Raw genomic sequence first — 22,284 nt, 5'->3', positions numbered from 1 at the left:
TACATGCATAGCTTATTTAACTATTTGTTAATATTTGTAACTTCATATTGCTTTCTAGCAGTATGTTAAAGACTCATCATGTCTAAGTGGTCTAATCTCATTTTTAGCATAATTCTATAAAGCAGGTAATTATTTTACCTGCTGCAGAACTCTGGAGACCCACTGTGGGCTGCATAGTATGTTGGAGAAACAACTGAGGCTCCAGCCCAGAAGTCTGCACTTCCAACTGCCATACTCTGTGATGTAATTTATTATCATTTATTCTGTGAAAGAACATGAGACATCCTTGTATGGAGTGGCCATGTTGTATGCAGCTCACACATGAGCTAGGCTGAATAAGTTGCTTGCAAGATTCTTCCCTCATTCTGAATTGGTGTTCAGGCTTCAGAAACCTCCTGCATATACTTCTGAAAGTTCTACTTCTCTATAAAGGATATCTTCTAACTAGCACCCTCTGACCCATGATGTTATTACTCATTTTGGAGTTCAAAGGAGAGTTGGCTTGTTTTCTGTCTTTTTGTTGGATTTAAGAACTTTGGTGAATTCTTGATTTAGACTTCAAGTCACCCTTGAAGCAAATTTATAACATCATTGTTACAGTTTTAGCTGCTAGGGTAACCTAGGTCTACAGTCCAAATTAAACATTAGCTTATACTGTGTCTAGGCTTGAAAGCAATGTATCCAAAAGAACTTTACAAAGAGACAGTGCTGTTGAAATAATTTAAGTACAAACAGGAAAGTTCTGTGCTTGCAGTGAGAAGGCCATTTGATCTAAAATCCCAGTCTGATTCTTCATTTGTCTGGCTCTTCCCAGTAGCCCTTTTTACTCCCACTTATAGCAATCATGTGCCTAAGCAAGTCAGCTCCCTCTTTGTTAAGTGCTTTTGATGGTGTGTATACACAAGCTGTCTCCTAACATTCCATATCGATTTCATATAGTTTGAATTCCCTAGAGCGACTGTGTTCACTAACTAACCTCAAGGTTTGGAACACTAGAATTTGTGCCAGGAAAAAACGTTTTAAGTGCTTGTATGAGTGCAGAGGAGGGGGTTTTAGTCACTAAGATTATTTTTGGGGGGCCATCGCTTCCTCCTACCTTGTGCTTCCCACAGTCCAACTTGTATGCACAAAGTTTTGGTTGGTTACTTTTTATTGCATTCTAGAAGGAACTGGTTTCTCACCATCCTCTGTGATTTCAATGCCCTGTTTTTCAAAGATTGTAGGTCCGAGAGTGGGAGAAAAGCTGGGAACAAACACTATCATTTATGACATAGCTGATTAAGGATATCCTCAATCCTGCTTACTTCTGTTCTCAGGCAAAGCAAAAAATAAGCAGGGAGTTGTAGGAACAGGGTGTTGATGAGTGGAACAGAACTGAATACATGGAAGTGCATCACATTGCATGATACTAGACCTGAATACCAATTTCCACATAATGGATCTGTTCCTCAAAATTATGTTTTTAAAAAGTAATGATCTTTGTTGCCTGGATCACCCTCCACCAGCACCACCAAACACCTTGCTAGTTAATTTGTTTGCAGGCCTCTTAGAGACATTAATGGTTTGGGTGATTTCTTGTGGCAGAAAAAATGCCGCTTCAAACGCTATTCCTCTAACTAAAATGCATCTGTTGTGTAATGCTGCTACAGCTGGTTCAGAGTACAGGTGCTTGCTCTTGGCTCCTGCTCACGGAGGTAGGGGGTGAGCCCAATCCAGATCAGGTGTGGGGGAGGAGAGGCGCGCTCACAGCAGAGACCACAGTGTTGCAACCTTAGCTCATACCAAATCTCTGGGAGAGTTTCTGGCTGCCTGTATGTTTCTGTGAGTAACCCCAGGCCCCCAACTCTCCAGAGTGTGATGTTAACCCTGGAACCACTCAGAGATGAGGTAGGTAGCTGAAGGAAGTTTGAGAAGCACTTTCTGTCTGAGAGTCTACACATCGTTCTTCGCCGTTCAAGGACTACAGGCTTCCTATTTGAGACATCAGAACTGAAGGCTGAAATTCCTCAAGGTAAGCAGACTCCCCTCCAGGAAATGGACTCCTCCAATGTCCTTACATGATTATTCAGGCACTTTCACTTTTCCATATATAGGAGTCACCCCGGAGCAAACTGTGACCGGCAGAAGGAAGTGACACATCTGTATTCTATCCACTCTCTCCCTCTTTGCCCATCCTTACCCTCTTCTCACCCGCTCATAGGCACTTAGGCAGAAGCCATCTCTGTGACTCTGCCAAAGACCACCCTGTCGGTTTTGTAGGGAGAGGAAAAAAGAAAAAAAAAAAAAAGAATCTGCAGGCAAAGTTACAGCATTGAAGTTGTCACCTTGGAAAAGTGAAGGCGAAAAGGGTGGACACAATGAATGGACCTGTGGATGGCCTGTGTGACCATTCTCTAAGTGAAGAAGGAGCCTTCATGTTTACATCAGAATCTGTAGGAGAGGGGCATCCAGGTAAGTAGGTTGTCCTGAGCTCACAGGCAAGCCTGTCATCCCCAACCTGTGCCCAGAGAGTCACTTTTACTAGATACCTTAGAAACAAGGTTCATCAGTTGCTGTAGACTCTCTCTAAAAGAGTGTGAGCTAGTGGTAAAGCTGTCACCCATCATGAAGCCTATGTCCATGATGCTGCCACTCAGCATCTCAGCAGCAAGGGCTGGTTGCTATATACTATGTGTATTAGCAGAACTAAATGAAATAAAATACTTTTGAGTAAAGCTTTCATCTATTATCAGTGACCTATTAAACTCAATGGAGGATAGTCCTCAAGTGGGAACAAGTTTTACACATAAACCATGCACAGATTAGAAAGGACTAGCCCTGCATTCTAACTGGTGTTGAGACAGAGTTCCAGACTACAAGGATCTCACAGATGCTTTCTAACACAACTATAAACTTCCTAAAGATCAGTGATTCTCAACCTGTGGGTCATGTCAAATAACTGTTTCACAGGGGTCATCAAAGACCATTGGAAAACACAGATACTTACACTGCAACTCACAACAGTACCAAAAGTACAATTATGAAGTAGCAAAGAAATTTTTTCTTTTGGATTTTCGAGACAGGATTTGTCTGTGTGACAGCCCTTGCTGTTCTGGAACTCACTTTGTAGACAAGGCTGGCTTCAAACTCACAGAGATCCACCTGCCTTTGACTTCTGAGTGATGAGATTAAAGGCATGCAACACCATGCCTGGTTAAGAAAATAATTTTATCGTTGGGAGGCGGGGAGTCACCACAACATGAGAAACTGTATTAAAAAGTTGTAGCATTAGGAAGGTTGAGAACCCCTGCTCTAGAGGAACATTCAAACATTGTTTTGGTTCTTTAAAGGGGGATGGATTGTAATGTAGGGAAGCTAGAGATAATTCTCAGTAACAGGACCATAAGTCAGAAGTTCTGATTATAGGACATAGGTTGTTACACTTTGGAGTACAAAAGCATCACCCTACAAGGCTTGATAAAGGCAAGGGCTGTGACTTAACTCCCACAGTGTCCAGTTGGATAGGTCTTGGTAGATCCTTAAGAATTCTAATTTCTAACAGCTCTAGGAGGTGCTGCTTCTACTAGCGTGGGAATATCACATTGAGGACCACTGTTCTGGGAGAACTCTGGGGTTAGGAACACTGATTTGAGGACTTAAGCACTTGTTGGCATTTATTTTGAGTGTTTACAGTGTGTGTTGACTTATCACCAAGTCCAATTTTTCCACCGTTCTTTCTCCAAGAGCTTTAACTTGAAACTTAGTTTTTGACTTTTCAATACACTACACCTGTGTGCCTTATCCCATGGCTCTCAACCAAAGGCAATCCTGGCTGTCTTCTTCCAGAAGCATTTTGTTATGTTTAGGAACATTTTGGATTGTTACATCCTAGGGCTTGGAGGCAATGTGCTCCTGGAATCTGTTGGGTAGAGACCAGACATGTAGCTAAACATCACACAATACATGAGAGAATCTCCACCACCAAGAATTGTTTGGCACAAAATGTCAATAGTGTGACTATTGAAAAACCTTGGATCAGATCATTTAGTGTGAGGCTTCATTCTATAATAAATAGATGTTCTCATCATATTCCTTTATAGATCAATTTCCAGATCTATGTATGATTTTAGATACATCCCTGGTACCTAACACATACTGGGCAACTCCATAGTTTCTGAAAGTCATCTGTATGTTAGAAGAACCTACTCTGCCCAGAGAAAGTGAGTTCTTTGGCACCCAGTTGCTACTTGTTTCGAGCGTGGCCCATTGTGCATAGCAGCAATGTGCTTAGTAGACAGAGCATGAAAACTTCTGTCAGTCCACTGACTGTTTTGCCTACTTCGTGGTCTCACTGTCAAATTTGTCTCATTTGCCATTCACTTTCCACTGTACAATAAGTGTCCAAGTAAGTTGGTTTCCTCTAGTGCTCAGTGACCTGTTTACCATCCATGGCTGAATTCTCCCACATCAGAAAGATAAAATTTACGTTTCTTATTAATCTTCCAAGAGAGCTACCATTGACTGTCTTAAACGTACTGATGACAGAAACTTTGAAGGCCTGAGCAGACTTCTCAGAAAGAGTCCCTTCCAGGAAGGTAGTTCAGTGGTATAGAGCTTGCCTGGCATGTGCAAGGCCCTAGATTTGGTGGCTTCACCCCCAACAAGAAAAAAAAAAGATTTTAACTGTAGTCCCAATGCTTGGAATCTGGAGAAAGAGGGTTAAGACATCAAGATTACCCTAGGCTATATAGCAAGCTCAAGGCAAACTTCATGTGTGACTCAGTCTCAAAAATCCCAGATAGAAGTAGGAGGGAGGGGAGAGAGAGGCAGGAGGTCCCTCAGGGATTTAGGAATTATCAATCAACTATCTTGATGAGCTTGTTGGACTCTAACTTCTCCCTACAGTTGTATTACCCTACATAGTGGTACCTGTGTGAGCTGGACCCTTTAAATAAATGGGATGTCCGGATATCTGTCTGTAGTTAACCTATGAATAGCTTCTAGGCATCCTGGCTGGTCAGCATTGGCTACCATGTAATTTATTTTAGGATGTCAGGAGGCCTTTACTTATAGGAGTGGCAGAAGGTATGGACTCACATGTACCTGGGTTTAAAATCAGCATCTGCCACTGACAGGAGGATGGATAGAACAATTCATCCTGTGTTTCATGGTCATTTCTGAAGGAAAAAAAAATAGAAAGTTTACCTTTAAAGGCAAATTAATCAATATCGTAGTATTTACTTTTGAGAGCTAAACTTCTTGACTCAAGGCCTGAATTCTCAAAAATAATTTGTTGGGGCAGGAAAGATGCTCATGGGTAAGAGCACTCACTGCTTTTGAAGAAGACTGGGATGTGGTTCACAGCATTCACTCCAGCTTCAGGGGACCCAACATCCTCTTCTAGATGCCATGGGCACCTGTGCTCCCGTGTGCACATTCTCCCACATAGATTACACACACGAATATACACAATTAAAATTAAATCTTTACAAAAACACTCTTAAAGAGCAGATTCTCAGGGAATTTTGAACATTAAGTGAAAGACAATATTCACGGAATAGGAGTCTCTCTTATCTCTTAATTTGTTAATAGACACACTTTAACTGGAAAGCAGAAGTGAATTTGTGCACAATATCACTTGGTGATCTACATGTGAATCCTTTAGGACAAATGACAGAATAACGTCAGTTTCCAGCTCCTGCTGAATCTGTCAGTCCTATCTTAGTCCAGCTCTCAGGACACCTGAATTGCAGGAGGCTGAGTGACCAGAGGAGGATCTGAGAGCTTATATTGATGTTCCGCTGAGCAACAGTGGTGCATATGGCTTCCCTTGTGGTGTTCTCACAGATGGTACCATCTGCTTGGGCTTGTGTTTTGCATCTGATTGATTGTATCTATGGAGCCTTCAGTATGGTATTTATCTGGTCTTACTACTCAATACCTAATCTTACTGATGTTATGAAGGATTTTAGACTATATCTATAACTTTTCTAGATGTTAGAAATAAGGAGTAGGTTTGGGGAATGAAAGACTTTTTATCATTATGTGAATTGCTTTGACTCTTAGAAGAGCTGGTTTTGAAATATATTTTCCTTTTAAGAAATTCTATGATTTTATGTAATGCATATAATCCAAAATGAGGTAGGAATTAGAAGAAATTATGAGTCCAAAATATTTTTCATTTCTGGGAGCTCATGAGGCCTTACATCTAGCCAAGGAGCTATTATATTGGTCATTAGTGGCAGCTAAGGGAGGGAAGGTCATTTTTCTTCTGTGATTTAGCCACAGGCAAGTCTGTCATGCTTCAGTAAATAATACCACATTCATGCTCATGCCGGCAACCCCAGTCAAACTAAGTGGGTCACTAGAACAAAACAGCAATGTAGTAGAAGGGGATCCTAAGAAAAAGTTCAGAGGGAATGGAGGGGCATGAGAGGGTAATAGGAATTGAACATGATCAAAATATATTATGTACACACATGAAACTATCAGAGAATAAGTAAAAATTTCAAAATCTGATAAAATATTTCTCATTTCTACATTTAAAAAATATCATTTTTATCTTTGATAGGTAGATTTGATAGGCAGACTGATAAAAATGTCAAATTATTTTAGCATTTAACTTTGCCATGCTTAACAATGATGTAATCTTACACTTAGTATTTCTTATTATCCAGATAAGATCTGTGACCAGATCAGTGATGCAGTGCTGGATGCTCATCTCAAGCAAGACCCCAATGCCAAGGTGGCCTGTGGTAAGAGACAAGCACTCTTTTTGCTGGAGACCTGAGTATGTTGGACAGAAAAGTTCATGGTGGACATAAGACCATAGATTCATATTTGTCAGGCCCAAAGTCAATGTCCTCCTGTCTGCAGGAGATTTCTTCTTTAAGTGACCTTCCTGTGTTGTATTAGAGAGGAAAAACATTTCTAACCATGAAACAGATTCAACTAGAATTTGACATGAGATGTCATCACTACCATAAGTAGCAGAGGGCTGAGTGGGAACATGGCTTCCCTAACACAGGTTTCATTAGGAGTAAGGGAGCCTTTTTCAAAGTTAGATGAATCTCCCAGAAAAAGTGAAGAGCTCGAAATGCTCGAAGCTGTCTAGAAGCTCATTTTGATTGCTCTGTATGTCTGGAATATCCTCTGATTTTCTTTCCTAGCTTGTGGTATGCCTCAGATGTTAAAATAACTTATGCATCCCATTTACCAGCAACCAAAAACTGCAGTTCCATCAACTGTCCATAACCAAACCAACAGCTTTCCAGAGGGTTATCATTGTTAAATAAAGCACTGAAATCCTTGTCCATACCCACAGCCTCCAATGTTTCCTGGAGGTCCATGTAGGCAAAATAACTTTACTGTTGTTTGTGGGATAGGTTCTCCATCATCCAATCTTTGCCTGATAGAAGGGCTTGGCACACAATACAGCCCTTGACTCTAGAGCCTTGAAGTCCCCGGTCCAACTTCTGACCTTACTAATGGGGCCACAGTGCTACACCGGGATCTTTGCAATAGATTATGAGGCAAGAGACCTCAGTATGGGGACCAGGGTCCACTGTCAGGGTCTGTGCTGGTTTCTCCTCTGCGCAGACCTTCCTTCCTTGTCTAGAGACGTCTCAGACCATGTCAGGTCCCCAAGCTACTCTGAGGGTAGATCTCACACTGATAGCTTTGAAATAAACAGTAGCACTTTCTGAAAATGCCTATCCACACTAGCTTCTTAGTTAGGGCTCTTGCTCCAGTTCTTAAAGATTCCATGAGAGCCTCTGGCGGCAGATATTCATGCAATTCCAGTTTTTAAGGAAAAATTTCTTCTGAGAAAGTTGGTTTGTCTTGATCTTTGGATCAGGATTTTGCTCATTATAGCAGAGTTCTGGCATCGTGTGTGTGTGTGTGTGTGTGTGTGTGTGTGTGTGTGTGTGTGTGTGTGTTTCTGTCTGTCTGTATCACACGCATTCATCATGCTCATTATGAAAATTACATTACTTGAGACAGGTTAAGTAGGTTGTTTGGGATAACAGAAGCAGTAAATACATGGCACGAAACTCAAATATAATTCATTCTTCCCAGAGCTTCATTCTCTAGCAGCATTTGAAGATGCTCAGTGGTTAATGCTGGAGTTGTTCCTTTTGTTGGCACAGTTATTCTTTCTTAGAAAGTACTCCTCATTGAAACCCCCAATGAGTCTTTTCATCTCTCTGTTGAGAGGTCTAGACCTTTGAGTTTCTGTCTGCTGGCCCATGACGGATACCTGCCCTTCTTCCTTTCCAGAGACAGTATGCAAGACAGGTATGGTGCTGCTGTGTGGGGAGATCACCTCAGTGGCCATGGTTGACTACCAGCGGGTGGTGAGAGACACCATCAAGTACATTGGCTATGATGACTCTGCCAAGGGTGAGCATGGGCTTGCTGCATCTGTGTGCTTGTAGGTCTCTACTGAGTGCTTCTGTTTCCCATAGGGAGTCAAATCTGATCCTTCAGTTTTAGAGAAATACAAATTCTGTCAGGAGGGTAAACAGCCCTTAACTCATCTGGTTCTGTGGAGGACTGCAACTGGTGGGGCCAGCATGTATCCATCCACTATTGACAAGTCTCATTTAAGGTCCCGCCATCCTGGTGTTGGCAGCTCCTAATGAAGGGAGTTGCCCTCTAGTGACAACATGCTCCATGCCAAGCACAGGTACCAGTGTCTGTATATGTCATCTGACTTCATCATTCCGGAACCCCTGGTGTGTTTCTTATGCAAATGAGGGTATTCTGGCTTAGAGTGTAAATACAGTGAGATGCCACCAGAGCAGGTAGGTGCTCCTGTACTTTCTACTGAGCCACACTGCATCTCACTATAGATGCAAAGAATGAAGCCTCATTTTCAAGTACCTGGGCCTGGTCACAGGTGAAGGAGACAGGGAAGCCCAGGTTAGCACCCATGCCAGGTGATGTAGGAGCTGAGACCTAGGGAAGAGGTGCAGGCCAGGCAAGGAAGTAAGGGGATGAGGAAGTACCAGGTAATACAAGCAGAACTGAAGGTTTTTCAGCAGATGTCACTGCTTAATGCCTGGGCAGGCCAGGAAACCACCCAGCCTGGGAATACATCAGAAGACCCAGGGCATGAGCACCTGTTTGCAAAGATATTTTGGTAGAGCTTCCAGTGCCCTTTATCTACACCAGCTTCCTGGATCTGGCTCTGACCCAAATTCTTAAAGCTTCCACTATATTCTCTAGCAGTAGATATTCATATTATTCCAGTTTTAATTTTTTTTAGATTTATTTATTTAAAGAAAAATTCCACTTGAGTTTCTGTTGGCCTTCTCTCAATTCCCAGAGGTCACTGTGAGAAATGTGTTGACCTTGAACAATCACAAGAAAGCCCACTTCTTGGGGGTTGGAGGTATTTTTAGAATGGCTGGGAAGAGAAAGAGTGTATGCAAGTTAATTTTCCTACTTAGGATGTAAGGGCTTTATAGAAGAAACTTATGGTCCCAGAGAACAGCATCTTGAGATTATACTCTAAGAAATCAGTTTATTTATACAAATTTAGACCTTATTCAAGACCAAACTTTGCTTTAGATAGCAAAGAAAAATTCCATGTTCTTTAGAAAGGGCCAAGTGAAAGAGCACCATTCTGACTGAGTTGTGCTTGGTTAACCCTAGGAAGATATATTATTTAGAGTCAATGATTAGGCAAAAAGGAAAAAGTCTTAATACACAGAGCCCTTTGGCACCTCTCTAAAGACTATTCAGTGATTTCTACATCAAAAACATCCACTGGGGGATGGTGGGGGTGAGGGGAGGCAAAGGGCAAAGATGACCACGTTTAGGGTAAAGGTACTGCTTGGCCTCAGATGATGCACTGTGAGGTGTACTATGTGAATCTATTTTCATCTTATGCAATAAGGGAGTGGAATTGCAGGAGTAAAATGTCCACGGATGCTAACTAGGAGCCAGTGAAGTTTGGGTGTGTGGGGAGGGGCCAGAGAAGGAACATTTTATCCAGAGATACCTAGGGGAGGTGGTAAAGTACTTAGCGCTAGCCCTAAGTTTGTTGACTAAAGGAGTTCTGGCTCCATGACAGGGGTTGCTGTTAGTGAGTTAGCATCTAGAATGCCAGAGGTGGACCCTGAACTCTGTGCTGCAGCTTTGAATAAGGGGTTTGGGCCCCAGAGGTTTAACTTTTTTATTTGTCATAGGACCCTAGATCTAGGAATCTCACTAGATGGTTCACACACATGGTGCTTATTATTCAGGATATATATATATATATATATATATATATATATATATATATATATACACACATATATACATACACACACAAACATATATATATGGGCAAGGCATATAGTTGGGATTCTAATGACAACATTGGAAAGACCCTTGATTTTCAATCAGTGCAGGGATTGAAAATCCTTCCCTCTCTTTCCTTCCCCCATCCCTCAGTCCTCCATCCTTCCATCTCCTTCTTCCTCTCCTTTCCTCTCCCTCAGACAGGGTTTAATGTAGCCCAGATTGGCCCAAAACTCTGTATGCAGCCAAGGATGGCCTCCTGCCTTCATTTCAAAAGTGCTGGGGTTACAAGCAGGTACCACCATGCCCTGCTAGTGCTATGATTTTCAAATGGGATTCTGGAGGGTTCCTCTGGGATATCTAGAGAAGCAAGGCTATAAGTTGCTCACTTACTTGTCAGTCAGAGTGTCCTGGGTGCTGTCTGGTTTGTTTTGTCATGGGTTGCCATATTTCTGTGTAGGGTATACTTTTTTAACCAAGGTATAATTGAATACAATAAAATATATCATGAAGAATCTTCTCTTTTGAAAGAGTTCTACACGACCATGGAAAAGAATATATGGTCTTTCAACAACCTGGGCCTCAGCTCTGAATCAGAGGCTACCCCCCCCAACACTAAATGCAACATCAGTGATTGAGAAGTCCACCAAGAAACTTACAGTCCTGTCTTGACACATGTTCTCACTTGGCTTGCTTCTGCCCAGGCTTCGACTTCAAGACCTGCAATGTGCTAGTAGCTTTGGAGCAACAGTCCCCAGATATTGCCCAATGTGTCCATCTAGATAGAAATGAAGAGGATGTTGGTGCAGGAGATCAGGTATGTCAACTGTGTGAGGGGTGGACCAGTGTGGTTTGCTTGGACTGCGCTATGGTCCATGAGAAGAAGCTAGCTGGGTTAATTACACTGTTGGGTGGTCTCATCACTATATAGATCTGGGAAGGATCACACCCGCAGTAAGTTGAGCACTGATTGCTACATGGCAATACTGTCAGACTGTGTGGTAGAAGACTGTGCTTGCTAATGACAGATGTTGGCTTGTCTCCTCCTTCCAGAGTGTTTGGGGTCAGAGGCAGTCTTCCCATTCTAAAATGCACAGTACAAAGTGTTCTGTAGAGGGTACCCCTCATAATTGTTGAAGCATCAAACAAAATATGAGACTTGTAGAATGTTACTGCTCTGAGCTCTAAGGCAGGTGTCCTACTCTAGGGTCTAATGTTCGGCTATGCCACAGATGAGACAGAAGAATGCATGCCCCTCACCATTATTCTCGCTCACAAACTCAACACCCGGATGGCAGATCTAAGGCGCTCTGGTGTCCTTCCCTGGCTGAGACCTGATTCTAAAACTCAGGTGAGTTGCATCCATCACCTCCTGCAGACATCCCTACAGAAACTTCAAGTACACCAAATAATTTTGGTTCTGGCGATATTTATTTTGTTTTAAATTCATTCCTTTACAGTTTGACAACACACACACACACACACACACACACACACACACACACAATGTGCTTGATTATGTGCCCTGTTATCTTCCCTTTTCTCCCTCCAACTTCCATTAAGGCCCTTCTTTTTTTCTAACAAGTCTTTCCTCTCACTGTTATGTTTTTATTTGTGCGTATAACCTACTGCATTTAATTACAGTTGCTTGTATGAGCATGAGTAGGGGGTTACTTACTTGAATAAAGGTAACTTACCATTTATTGCCTATAGCTCCTCAGGAAGAGTGAGGTGTTATGTATGAGCTTGTCCTCTAACTATAATGAAATGTTGATAGGTCCAGCCTTGGGCAGATGTCATGCAGATAGCCAAAGCTGCTGTGGATTCATGAGTACGATGCCATGTCATATCCAGAAAACAGCATTTCACAGCTCTCCTTCCATCTTCTGGCTCTTCACCTCCTCATGCACCCTGTTCCCTGGACTTTCAAGAGGGTGATAGAGACATTCCACTCAGGGACAGGCACTCAGCAATCACTTACTCTCAGCCCTTGGAACAGCTGTATCTTTGTATTGTCATCATTTGTTGTAGACAGCATCTTCTAGAACCAAGGCTCATACATCAGCAGTTTAAGAATATAAATCTAAATATTTAGAAGGTATCATGTCTATTTAGTAAAGCAACAGGATTAGGTCCCTCCTAGGGCCTATGCTCTCCCCAGCCATGGGCTTTTGACCAGGTTTTCAGTACCAGGCATGAATTCCCTCCTGTGGAGGGAGCCTCGAATCTAATTAGAAACTGGTCAATTACACCTTGATCACACTATTTTTAAGATGAAAATATTCTATTTAGGTACTCCATTTCGAAAAGAATCACTATTTGAAAACTCTTTCAGGCTAAACGTACTTTCCATCCTTACCCTCATTAAATTTTTATTATAAAAATATTTTAGCCAGGCAGTGATGACACATGCCTTTAATTCCAGTGCTCGGGAGGCAGAGCCAGGTGGATCTCTGTGAGTTCGAGGCCAGCCTGGTCTACAAAGTGAGTTCCAGGAAAGGCTCAAAGATACACAGAGAAACCCTATCTCAAAAAACCAATATATATAAAACCTATATATATATTCAGACAAATTTAAAATGTAATTTTTATTTTTATTTATTTATTTTTTTAGCATGTGTAGACTCTGATGCTTCTTCAATTCCTACTGAAGACTTATGTCTTCACCAGTTTCAGTCCCTGTCTTTATGTGCACACAGGTCTGGTCTCCCCACCTTGAGCAGACTGTCTCTCTGGGGCCCCTTTCCGTGTCTCTACTTCTCATAAAAGGCTTTATTTACCCTTGACGTGTCCAGTTCCAGCACTGTGGGCCCTGACCTTCCTCCTCCCAGTCATGTTGAAATCTATTTTTATTTGAAGGACAATGATGATGCAAACATGAGCACACGTGGAGCTCCGCTATCACTCTTCAGTCCCCTGATGGCCTTTGGCCAATGGCTGCCTGCCCGGCTCCTGTTCCATGTTCCAAAGTGTGCTGCCCCAAGGTCTTGGCACATCTTCTCTCACATTCTCTCCCTCTCTTCACACACTTGGCTCATCAATCTTCCACCGTGGTCCCTCCAAAACAGCAGCCCCATTTCTTACTCACTTTGTGAGCTCATGTGCAGAGAACCTACCACATGCTGCTCACTGTCACCTTTCACTCAGCTGAGGACTGCACAACCAGTTTCCTAGCCCTGCTTGGTGCCATCTGTCTCCATGGTACCGGTATCCTGTGTTTCCTCAGATGAGCATCCCGCTCACTGCAGCCCAGCCTTTCCTGGAGTGGTCCTCATTCCACCCAAGTCAGCAACAGTACTCTATGCCCCCTAAGGGTTCTCCCTGCTTAAGAACTGCAGTTAATTTTTCCTCTTCGCCATCTCTTTGGAATTTTTTGTAAGTTTCTACTTCCTGTGAGAGGAGGGCAGAATTCCCTTGCCATCCCAGTATTCAGACTTTTATAATATTTCCACAATAACTTTCCTCTGCCTGCCCCCTACCTCCACTTTACTGACATAATTCCACTTGGGTTAGCCTTGGATTATAGGACTTACACTTCATCCTTCATCTTATTTGTTTTTTTTTTTTTCTGGGGACAGTGAAGCCCATATCCTTATGAATGTCACTTCTGACCCCCACTAGACATTCTTTACCTATCCTGCACTTGTGATTGATATATAAGCTTTTATGACCCAGTGCAGTAAATGTGTCTGTGTCTAGTTACTCCAACCACCCAGATGCATCCTCCTCAGTGAGGTGGACATTGCACTAAGCAGAAGTCTCCCATTGTCTCCACCTAAGGCAAGTGAGTATGCATATGGCCCCAATAGAATGTTGTCTTGGGTCTTCCTGTGCTATTTATATGACTCTTAAGGTGAACTTGGGGTCACCAGCATCTCTTAGGTATTATAGGAGGTTATGGGACAGGAGAGCTAACATGTAGACTGTCCTGGTACCAAAAGAAAGGGCCCAGAAATGTGGTGCTCTGCAGACAAGACAACCCCAGAGCAGGGGTAGGAAGAAGGCAACAGGTCCCCTGAACTTTCCTACCCTCTGGTAAGAGAGGAACAGAGGGAATTCTTTGAGACCAGCTGTAGTAGAAAAGGCCTCACTCATTTCCCCTGCATAAGAAAGAGGTTTCCAAGTCTCAGTAGCACCAAGGAAGAGAGAATGGAGTCTAATAGGACTCCCCTTCCTGAGAGGATGCATTGAGTCCCATAAGATGCCAATATTTATGCCTATCACAGGGGGTCATGAGCCTACTCATGAGTCAATGAGGATATGGGCCTGCTGGTGGCACTATGTGGGGCCTCTCAGCTGGCCACTGGAAAGCCCCACTGCCTCCTTGGTCTGCCTCCACGCTGTGTCAGGAGAGGAGCCAGCTTCTTCTATGGTCATTTTGTAAAGGATTTCCACTGTCACCTGTGTTGACTGTGACCAGGATGAGTCTTTCCACCTGAGCAAATTGCTGCTGCTGATATTGAGAATCAGGGTTGGCAGTCCAGTGGCTATTTTTGTACCTGGTCAGAGCTCTGTTTCCATAGTGTATTTTTCCCCATATCTGCTGACATAGCAAGATAAGAGCAGAGCTTGGGCCCTTTACTCCGCTACCCCGTTCTAGGAGTTCTGCAGGGATACAGCATGGTATTTGCCTGGAAGGGATTGGAGACATCAGGGCTCAGTTGAAAACAGCCAGGTTGGAGCACTGCCTCAAGACTGAGCCTCTTCCCAAATCTATGTGAGGTGGTACTGATCCTTGAGTTTGCCTCCTCCTTGGGAATCCATATCCCCCACTCTAGCTCCCTTGTGTGGAGCCCATTATGTGAATAATTCCCATGTGTGGACAGTGCAGGATTTAAGGGTTAGTCCTCAGTGATTATGCACTTGCTCATCTCACGAGGGTCAGATGGCAGGTGGCCAGGGCTCTTTCTCTCACTCCTCTAGATCTTACTCTGTTGCTTTTTGGACCAGCAGGACACAGAGCAGAAGTCTGATAGATAGCCCATTGGCTATACTTGATCTTAGCTAAAAGACTGAAAAGTGGTAGATATCTTTGGATGACTGTCTAAGGCACTTTGGGCAGGCAGAGTCCTTATTGCAGCACAGCCCCAGCAAAGCAATGCTTGCTGTAGGGTCCTAACTGGGCTCTGGGATAGAAAACTGTTCTGTCCCTGCCAGTCAATCAGCCAGACCTCTACTTAGGTATTTGGCATAGGCACACTTCTGTAAGCATCCCATGCCCCTAAGCTCTGTAGATACTGCTCTGATGGGTACATATTGTCTCAGGCAGCATGGACCCTGTAGCCCAGCATATGGTTCATGGCCTTACATAGCAACTTTCTGCTAGACAGAGCCTTGGCTATAAATCTCTGAGTCACACCTCAGCAATCTTGTGTGCCATCTTGATCAAGGTGTTTACACTCTGGAACCTAAGCTTTGTTGTCTATAGAATGGGGCAATAATGGTTACCAATCTTTGGCATGGCTTCTAGCATGCAAAACTTGTTCACCCATTGCTGCTTTCTCGACCATCCTCATCTGCAACCCCCACAATCCTTCCACTCTGCAAACCCAGTGGATCCTACCTGTTTTTCTTTGCCACCTAAGATATCAGGTGTCTGTGCCCAGTGATGTGTCATTAGAGCACTGGGTCTCTAGAGAGCATTTCGTCTGTGCTACCGTGGGAGTGACAAGCTTTAGTTCAGCCAGGGCAAGGTTTGGCTCTTGGACATTTCACAAACTGGCTGTGTGATGTCAGACAAGCTCTGATCTCTTAGTTTATCTCATGTATAAAGTGGGGGGGGGTCTTAGATGTGATGTCTTAGATCTTAATTGGTAATATACGCGATGGTCATAGAACTGGACATGGTGGAGGTGAGTTTTTTAGGGGTTTCCATGGCTTGCCCTGCCAGTACCTGGTAAGCAGGATCCTGACCCCCACCCAAGTGGACACCACTTTACCTTCTTTTGGCAAAGCCTCAAGACAATGGGGATTCGGAGCTTGCTGCCCTTCTAGCTTAACTGTCCTAACTAGAGACTATCAGCCTGTCCCTACAGCTGGCAGAGTTTGCTGGTTCCAATGCCCTTCAAGGATCCTTCACCGAGGGTAGAGGACCATTTGCCAGGCTCCTCTGTCTCAGAGGCTCAATATATGCCAACAATTATAGCCTTGGTTAAAGATCCTTCTTGGTTTTTCACATTCTAGGACCAAGGTACCCTTGTCTCTGCCAATGACAAGTAGCCTGTGAATTCCTATGTTCACTCATAGAAGTGAAGGGGGTCCATGGGAAGTGGCAAGAGGGTTTTGGCTAGAGAGGGTCACTGGTACTAGCAGTCTCTGGGATAGAAGGAGAAGGGCCCGGTCATCAGTTGAAAGACAGTGCCATGTGTGTGTGCCTCATGCTGTCATCTGCAGTCCTGAGCAAATTAACAAATGTAAGCATATGTCATATTAACTCTACAAAGAGCCTTTAAAGACAAGGGGACTCACTTGGCCCCTCAGGAGCTCAACCTGCTTCCTGGGGATCTGTGGCCAGCAACCATGCAGCCTTAGCTCAGGCCTGGGCCTCACAGTGTCTCCCTCGATGGACAGGTGACAGTTCAGTACACGCAGGATAATGGCGCGGTCATCCCTGTGCGCATCCACACCATTGTCATTTCTGTGCAACACAATGAAGACATAACCCTGGACGCCATGCGAGAGGCCCTGAAGGAGCAGGTGATCAAAGCTGTGGTGCCAGCCAAGTACCTGGATGAAAACACCATCTACCACCTGCAGCCAAGTGGGCGCTTCGTCATTGGAGGTCCCCAGGTGAGCATTTGTCTCTGGGGAAGGCCCTCTTGCTGGATCTTGATGACTAAACTGCTCATGTCTCAGGAGACACTGATGACAAGAGGTAGTTCCGTGTGGCTTAGCAGCATCTGCCCATGAACTAAATGCACTCGGTGAACTTTGGCCTACACTGAAGACACTCTGTGTATCTGTTAATATGTAAAAAGGGGGACGTGTCTATAGGAATCTCCACTTCGTACTGTCAAGCCCTACCACCCAGGCATTCCAAATGCTATCATGCCTGTCCACAGCCGCCATCACCTCTCCTTATTTGGTCAGGCACCCATTCATCTCTGTAGTGCTTGCTTATGGCTGACTTTCCCAGGCTGTACTTGCTGAACATTTGCTGTGGGGGTCTCTAGCTATTATAGACAGGACAACAGAACCGGGGTTTTATACAAGCAGATAGAGCTGTTGCCCCTTTCTCCTCTTTGTACACAGAACTGGGGATATAAGGATTGGCAGAGCTGACTGCATTGTCCCAAGGCTGAGCCCCCATAACAGATTCTGTGATCAGACAGTGTTGGTATTGGGCAGAAAGAAGGTTAAATTCCTTGTTTTCTTGAAGGATGATGTCTCAAAATCTAGATAGGTAAGTATAAAGTGTGGCTCTCTAAATAGGATTAGAGTAACTCACTGGATTCTCACCAAATTGTTAAAAATAGCTACCTTTCAAAGGGATTTCCTGAAGTGCTGTTGTACAGAGCACATTGTGAAGTGAGCAACAGGCAGCCTTGGCCAGAACTGCAGCCCCAGGCTGTATTTATTGCAGTACAATTCCCACCACAGGTGGACTATTTCTTATGATGAACTCAAAAGGGAAGGTACGACCCCAGATGACCTCTGGCCCATCTCCTGCACTTTCTAATGAGGCTTTGACTGGTTGCCTGATTCCCATAGCTGGTCAGTACCAGAACTGGGACAAGAGCTGTTGATTTCTGCCTGATTTAAAGGGGCCTTTGAGAATGTCCGCAGGTGACTCAGGGCATCCTCTCTGAGGGCTTCTGCCCCATCCATCATTTAGAGCCACTGGTTCTCATCTCTTTTCCATTTGTTTGCCTCTACAGGGGGACGCAGGTGTCACAGGCCGCAAGATTATTGTGGACACATATGGAGGCTGGGGTGCTCACGGTGGTGGTGCCTTCTCGGGAAAGGACTACACCAAGGTGGACCGCTCAGCAGCTTATGCTGCCCGCTGGGTGGCCAAGTCCCTGGTAAAGGCTGGGCTCTGCCGGAGAGTACTTGTTCAGGTAGGTGGACCCCATCTTGTCCTTGCTGAAGGCCCCAGCCCCACCTGGAGTTAGGAGATACTGGCTCAGTTGGAAGGCCCCCTCTTCGCCATTGGCTGCAACTCTGCATATATTGCATTGGCCACTATGGCTGGCCCTGGAAAACTAGGGAAGGAGAGAACACACCCAAAGACAGAAGGGCTGCCAGACACGAGAGTTAGGGGTCCTGTTAGCAGAAGAAGTGTGGTCCCCGCTGCTCTGCTCTGTGAAATCTCTCTGAGGGCCTCAGCCCCTGACCCAGATCTTTCTGGAAGGTGTCCTATGCCATTGGTGTGGCAGAACCACTGTCCATTTCCATCTTCACCTATGGGACCTCCAAGAAGACCGAGCGGGAACTGCTAGAGGTGGTAAACAGGAACTTCGACCTCCGGCCCGGTGTTATTGTTAGGTAAGTGCTATCGTGCTGCCGTCACATGGGACCTTGCCACTCCTATACCTAGGTGGACACCTGAGCAGAAAAGGATTTGCAGTCTCTTACAACAGGAGGGTCTCAAGTCCTGGCCCCTCAGCACAGTTCCTGGCCCTGAGGATAGTCCATGACCCCAACTTGGGGTATCTGGTTTTCTTTCTCTCTTTCTCTCTCTCTCTCTCTCTCTCTCTCTCTCTCTCTCTCTCTCTCTCTCTCTCTCTCTCTTTCTTTCTTTCTTTCTTTCTTTCTTTCCTTCTTCCTTTCTTTCTTCCCTCGCGCCCCCCCCTCCCCGAGATAGGGTTTCTCTGTGTAGCTTTGCACCTTTCCTGGATTTCGCTCTGTAGACCAGGCTGGCCTCAAACTCACAGCGATCCGCCTGCCTCTGCCTCCTGAGTGCTGGGATTAAAGGCGTGCACCACCACCGCCTGGTAGTATCTGGTTTTCAGCTGAAGGAGGCCCAGCAGACACTGTCCCTGGTGAGGCCATCTTTGAGCAGCTGTGGAATCTCAGGCCAGATGCCTAGAAATCCAGTAGGCAAGTCCGTTCTCCTCACAGGCTCTCATGGCATCCTTATTTTCTGGTTTTTGGCTGTGAGAGCACTGGTCTAGGCAATGCAATAGAGTAGAGAAAGTTACTTCAGGTGGCATTCACATCCTGGTCTGGGTGTGTTAGCGCTCAGCTGTCTCTGACTTTGGAGTTCTTAACCTGAACAAGATGGGGCTGTGGCACAGATAGGGTGCAGGTGTGGGTGGGAAATCTCTCCTTGTACCACCCCTACAGCCTACCCTTTCCCACTTAAAAGTGATCCTTGCCTCCTCTGACTGCAGGGACTTGGACCTGAAAAAGCCTATCTACCAGAAGACTGCATGCTACGGCCACTTTGGGAGAAGCGAGTTTCCCTGGGAGGTCCCCAAGAAGCTTGTGTTTTAGAGCCGATGGGAGATTTGGCTTTGTTCCATACTCTCCTCTTCTCTGGGATCTGGACTCCCAGATCTTCTAGCCTCTCCCTGAGTGCCCTCCCTGCTCCTACTCTCAGGGCAAAGCCAGCTTCTTCTAATTTCTCCCTATCCAGCATCTGCAAACATCTTATGAATGACATGGCAAGTGACTTTCTGGTGTGAGGTTATCAGGTCTCCTTGCAAGGATAGTCAGTGTTCCCTGTCTGTTCCTCAGATTACAGCAATATTGATTTTGTGAAAAATTCACCTTGTCAGGTATGAATTTGCTCCCTCATCTCCTGCCATAGTCTGAACCTGACTAGGCCATCCCTTCCTCCCTCCTGGGTAGGCATCTGCCCAGATGAATGTATTGCATATACCTCTGGCTTGCCCTTCACATTTGCAGCCAGAGCTCCTGTTCTAGGGCTTTCTCAAGGCTCCTCTGAGACTGGGCATCTGCCACATATAAATATGGTCCATGTCCCCTGAGCATTTGCACTGTGTGAGGGACTGAGCTGTGTGTTCATCACAACACAATAAGATGACATCTTTATTATCCACATTGACAGATGAGGAAGCTGAGGCACAGAGAGTCTATGGAGCTCTCACTAGTCTCCACAGACACATGTATCAGAGCCAAGAAATGGATCTAGGATTTTCATTCTATCTGCCTTACATCTGCATCCCAAACCAGATGTTGGCCTGCACGATGACCAAGTAGATTGACTTGAGGATGTGGCCTTTTATTTAAGGCCTTGACTTCCTGGAAATTAGGAGATGAACCCAGCGGTTCTTGGTGAGCCCTGGACAGTGTTCAAGGAAGTCAAGACGGAAACTTTGAAGTGTCTCATTTGTTCTGAAAGAGAGCTCAAGGCAAGCTTGGTATCTTGGCCTGTCAAGCTGGGCTGAAGTCTGGAATAAAGAAGTTTCATGGTCTTAGCTCCCATTATTCAAAGACAGGTGTGTGAGTCCTCTGGGCATGGAGTCTGATCATAGATAGCCCCATGTGTTTCTATCCCCATAGAGGGGAGGCAGCAGCTTGTTCCAGCACAGGCAACAGGCCTCTGGTAGGTTACCCTGCCTCTCAAGGCTTTCTCCTTCCCTGGCCCCTCATGCTTATGCAGCATAAATGCTGCTTTGGAAGTGAATGACCCAGGTGCATAGCTAGCCCCCAAGTAATGTACAACTTATCCAGCATCTCATGAGAACTGGTTTTAACCAGGTAGCCTTTGCAGGCCATATCTGTCCACCAGAGTCCTGGAAGCCACATGTTCCTATGCTGTCCCATCATGATCAGCACCACAATCCAACTTGTCCCTAGCCAGAGCCTCCTCACAGCAGACCCTCTCCCAGCTCCCAGGGACATGGGTTTAGGAAGGGACCTGGCTTACAGTGCTGTTTCTGGCTAGGAGAAGGGCTGGGAAGCTTTATGAAGGAACAGATGCCTTGTATCTGTGCCTCGACTGGACCACAGAGACCCCAGATTTCCCCTTTTCACAAAGGTGAGGAATAGCAGAGGGGAATGTCCTAATGGCCAAAAGACTTGGAGCTGTGTGTAACATAGAAGCTTGGGTCTCTCCATAGGTTTCCTGGCTGCCTGGAGCCAAGTTCCTCATAGCAAGGGAAGCAGATGGTTGAGTTCCTGTAACTTAAGTAATGTCTAAATAAAAATCTAGAATTATATACTTCCCCTAACCCTAAGAGTAATGAGACTCTTTTTTCCTTTCAACCTTTCATATGAAACAAAGCCAATATTTGTTACCATTACCTGATAGTATAATGAATAAAAACTCAAGGAGCAATGACTCTGTGCTTTCTGTACGTGTGTGTGTGTGTGTGTGTGTGTGTGTGTGTGTGTGTGTGTGTTCATGCATGTGCATGTCCAGGGGATGACACTGGGTGCCCTCTCCATCATATTCTGCTTTATTCCCTTGAGACAGAGTCTCTCACTGAACCTGGAGCTAGTCTGGTGGCCATAAAGCCCTAGTGATCCTCTTGTCTTCAGCCCCCACCACACCATGCTGGAGTTACAGGTGTGCACATGGCCACACACACCTCTTTTAGATGAGTGCTAAGGATTTGGACTCAGGTCTTCATGCTTGTATAGCAAGTGCTCTTATCCCCAAAGAGGTCTCCTCAGCCCCAATATGCTTGTTTATCTGTCTGCAAAACCTGAGCTGCTCCACTGTGAAGCACTTTGACTCTCCCATTCCCAGAGAAGCTGGGTACCATTTTCAGGATTACCTCAACCCTGACCTATATGGGACCTCCCCCAACCCCCATGCACTAATTTTTCTCACCAACTAGCTCCTGTCTTGCCACTGAGTTATTATATTTGCACCATGTCCATGTGAGTTAGAGATACTTAGTAATTCTTCTTGTAGCCATCAAGTCCTGGGGCTGTATTGAAGCAAGTGGGGAGCTGGAACCTATGCACTATTCTAGGAGGAGGTGTTGGGGAAGGAGTCAATTTTGGGACATGTGCTCACATGCAGGCTGAGGGCAGGGCTATATTGCTCTTTATTCTCATCACCTGGGTTCCAGGAAAGCCTGGGGTATAACTAAG

The 22,284-nt window shown here is 44.9% G+C and overlaps 1 protein-coding gene across 2 annotated transcripts; it reads left to right on the top strand.

Moving 5' to 3' along the window:
• The first annotated feature begins 1,714 nt into the window (after positions 1–1,714).
• On the top strand, positions 1,715–21,523 carry Mat1a (methionine adenosyltransferase 1A). Of its 2 annotated transcripts, none has more exons than XM_037208689.1 (10): positions 1,715–2,011; positions 2,094–2,451; positions 6,657–6,734; positions 8,260–8,382; positions 10,977–11,089; positions 11,480–11,623; positions 16,843–17,061; positions 18,150–18,332; positions 18,626–18,759; positions 19,608–21,523. In XM_037208689.1, exons 2-10 carry the CDS (start codon positions 2,358–2,360, stop codon positions 19,708–19,710), a joined length of 1,191 nt encoding a protein of 396 aa, XP_037064584.1. In that variant the 5' UTR covers positions 1,715–2,011; positions 2,094–2,357; the 3' UTR covers positions 19,711–21,523. The 2 variants fall into 2 exon arrangements, with proteins under 2 accessions (XP_037064584.1, XP_028710808.1); XM_028854975.2 differs by having other exon boundaries at positions 1,743–2,011; positions 2,260–2,451.
• The last annotated feature ends 761 nt before the right edge of the window (positions 21,524–22,284 follow it).

Source organism: Peromyscus leucopus, chromosome 9, assembly GCF_004664715.2.
Source record: "Peromyscus leucopus breed LL Stock chromosome 9, UCI_PerLeu_2.1, whole genome shotgun sequence".
Taxonomy (NCBI): Eukaryota; Metazoa; Chordata; class Mammalia; order Rodentia; family Cricetidae; genus Peromyscus; species Peromyscus leucopus.
The sequence above is the reverse complement of the archived record's forward strand: the minus strand, read 5'-3'. Positions and strand labels throughout refer to the sequence as shown.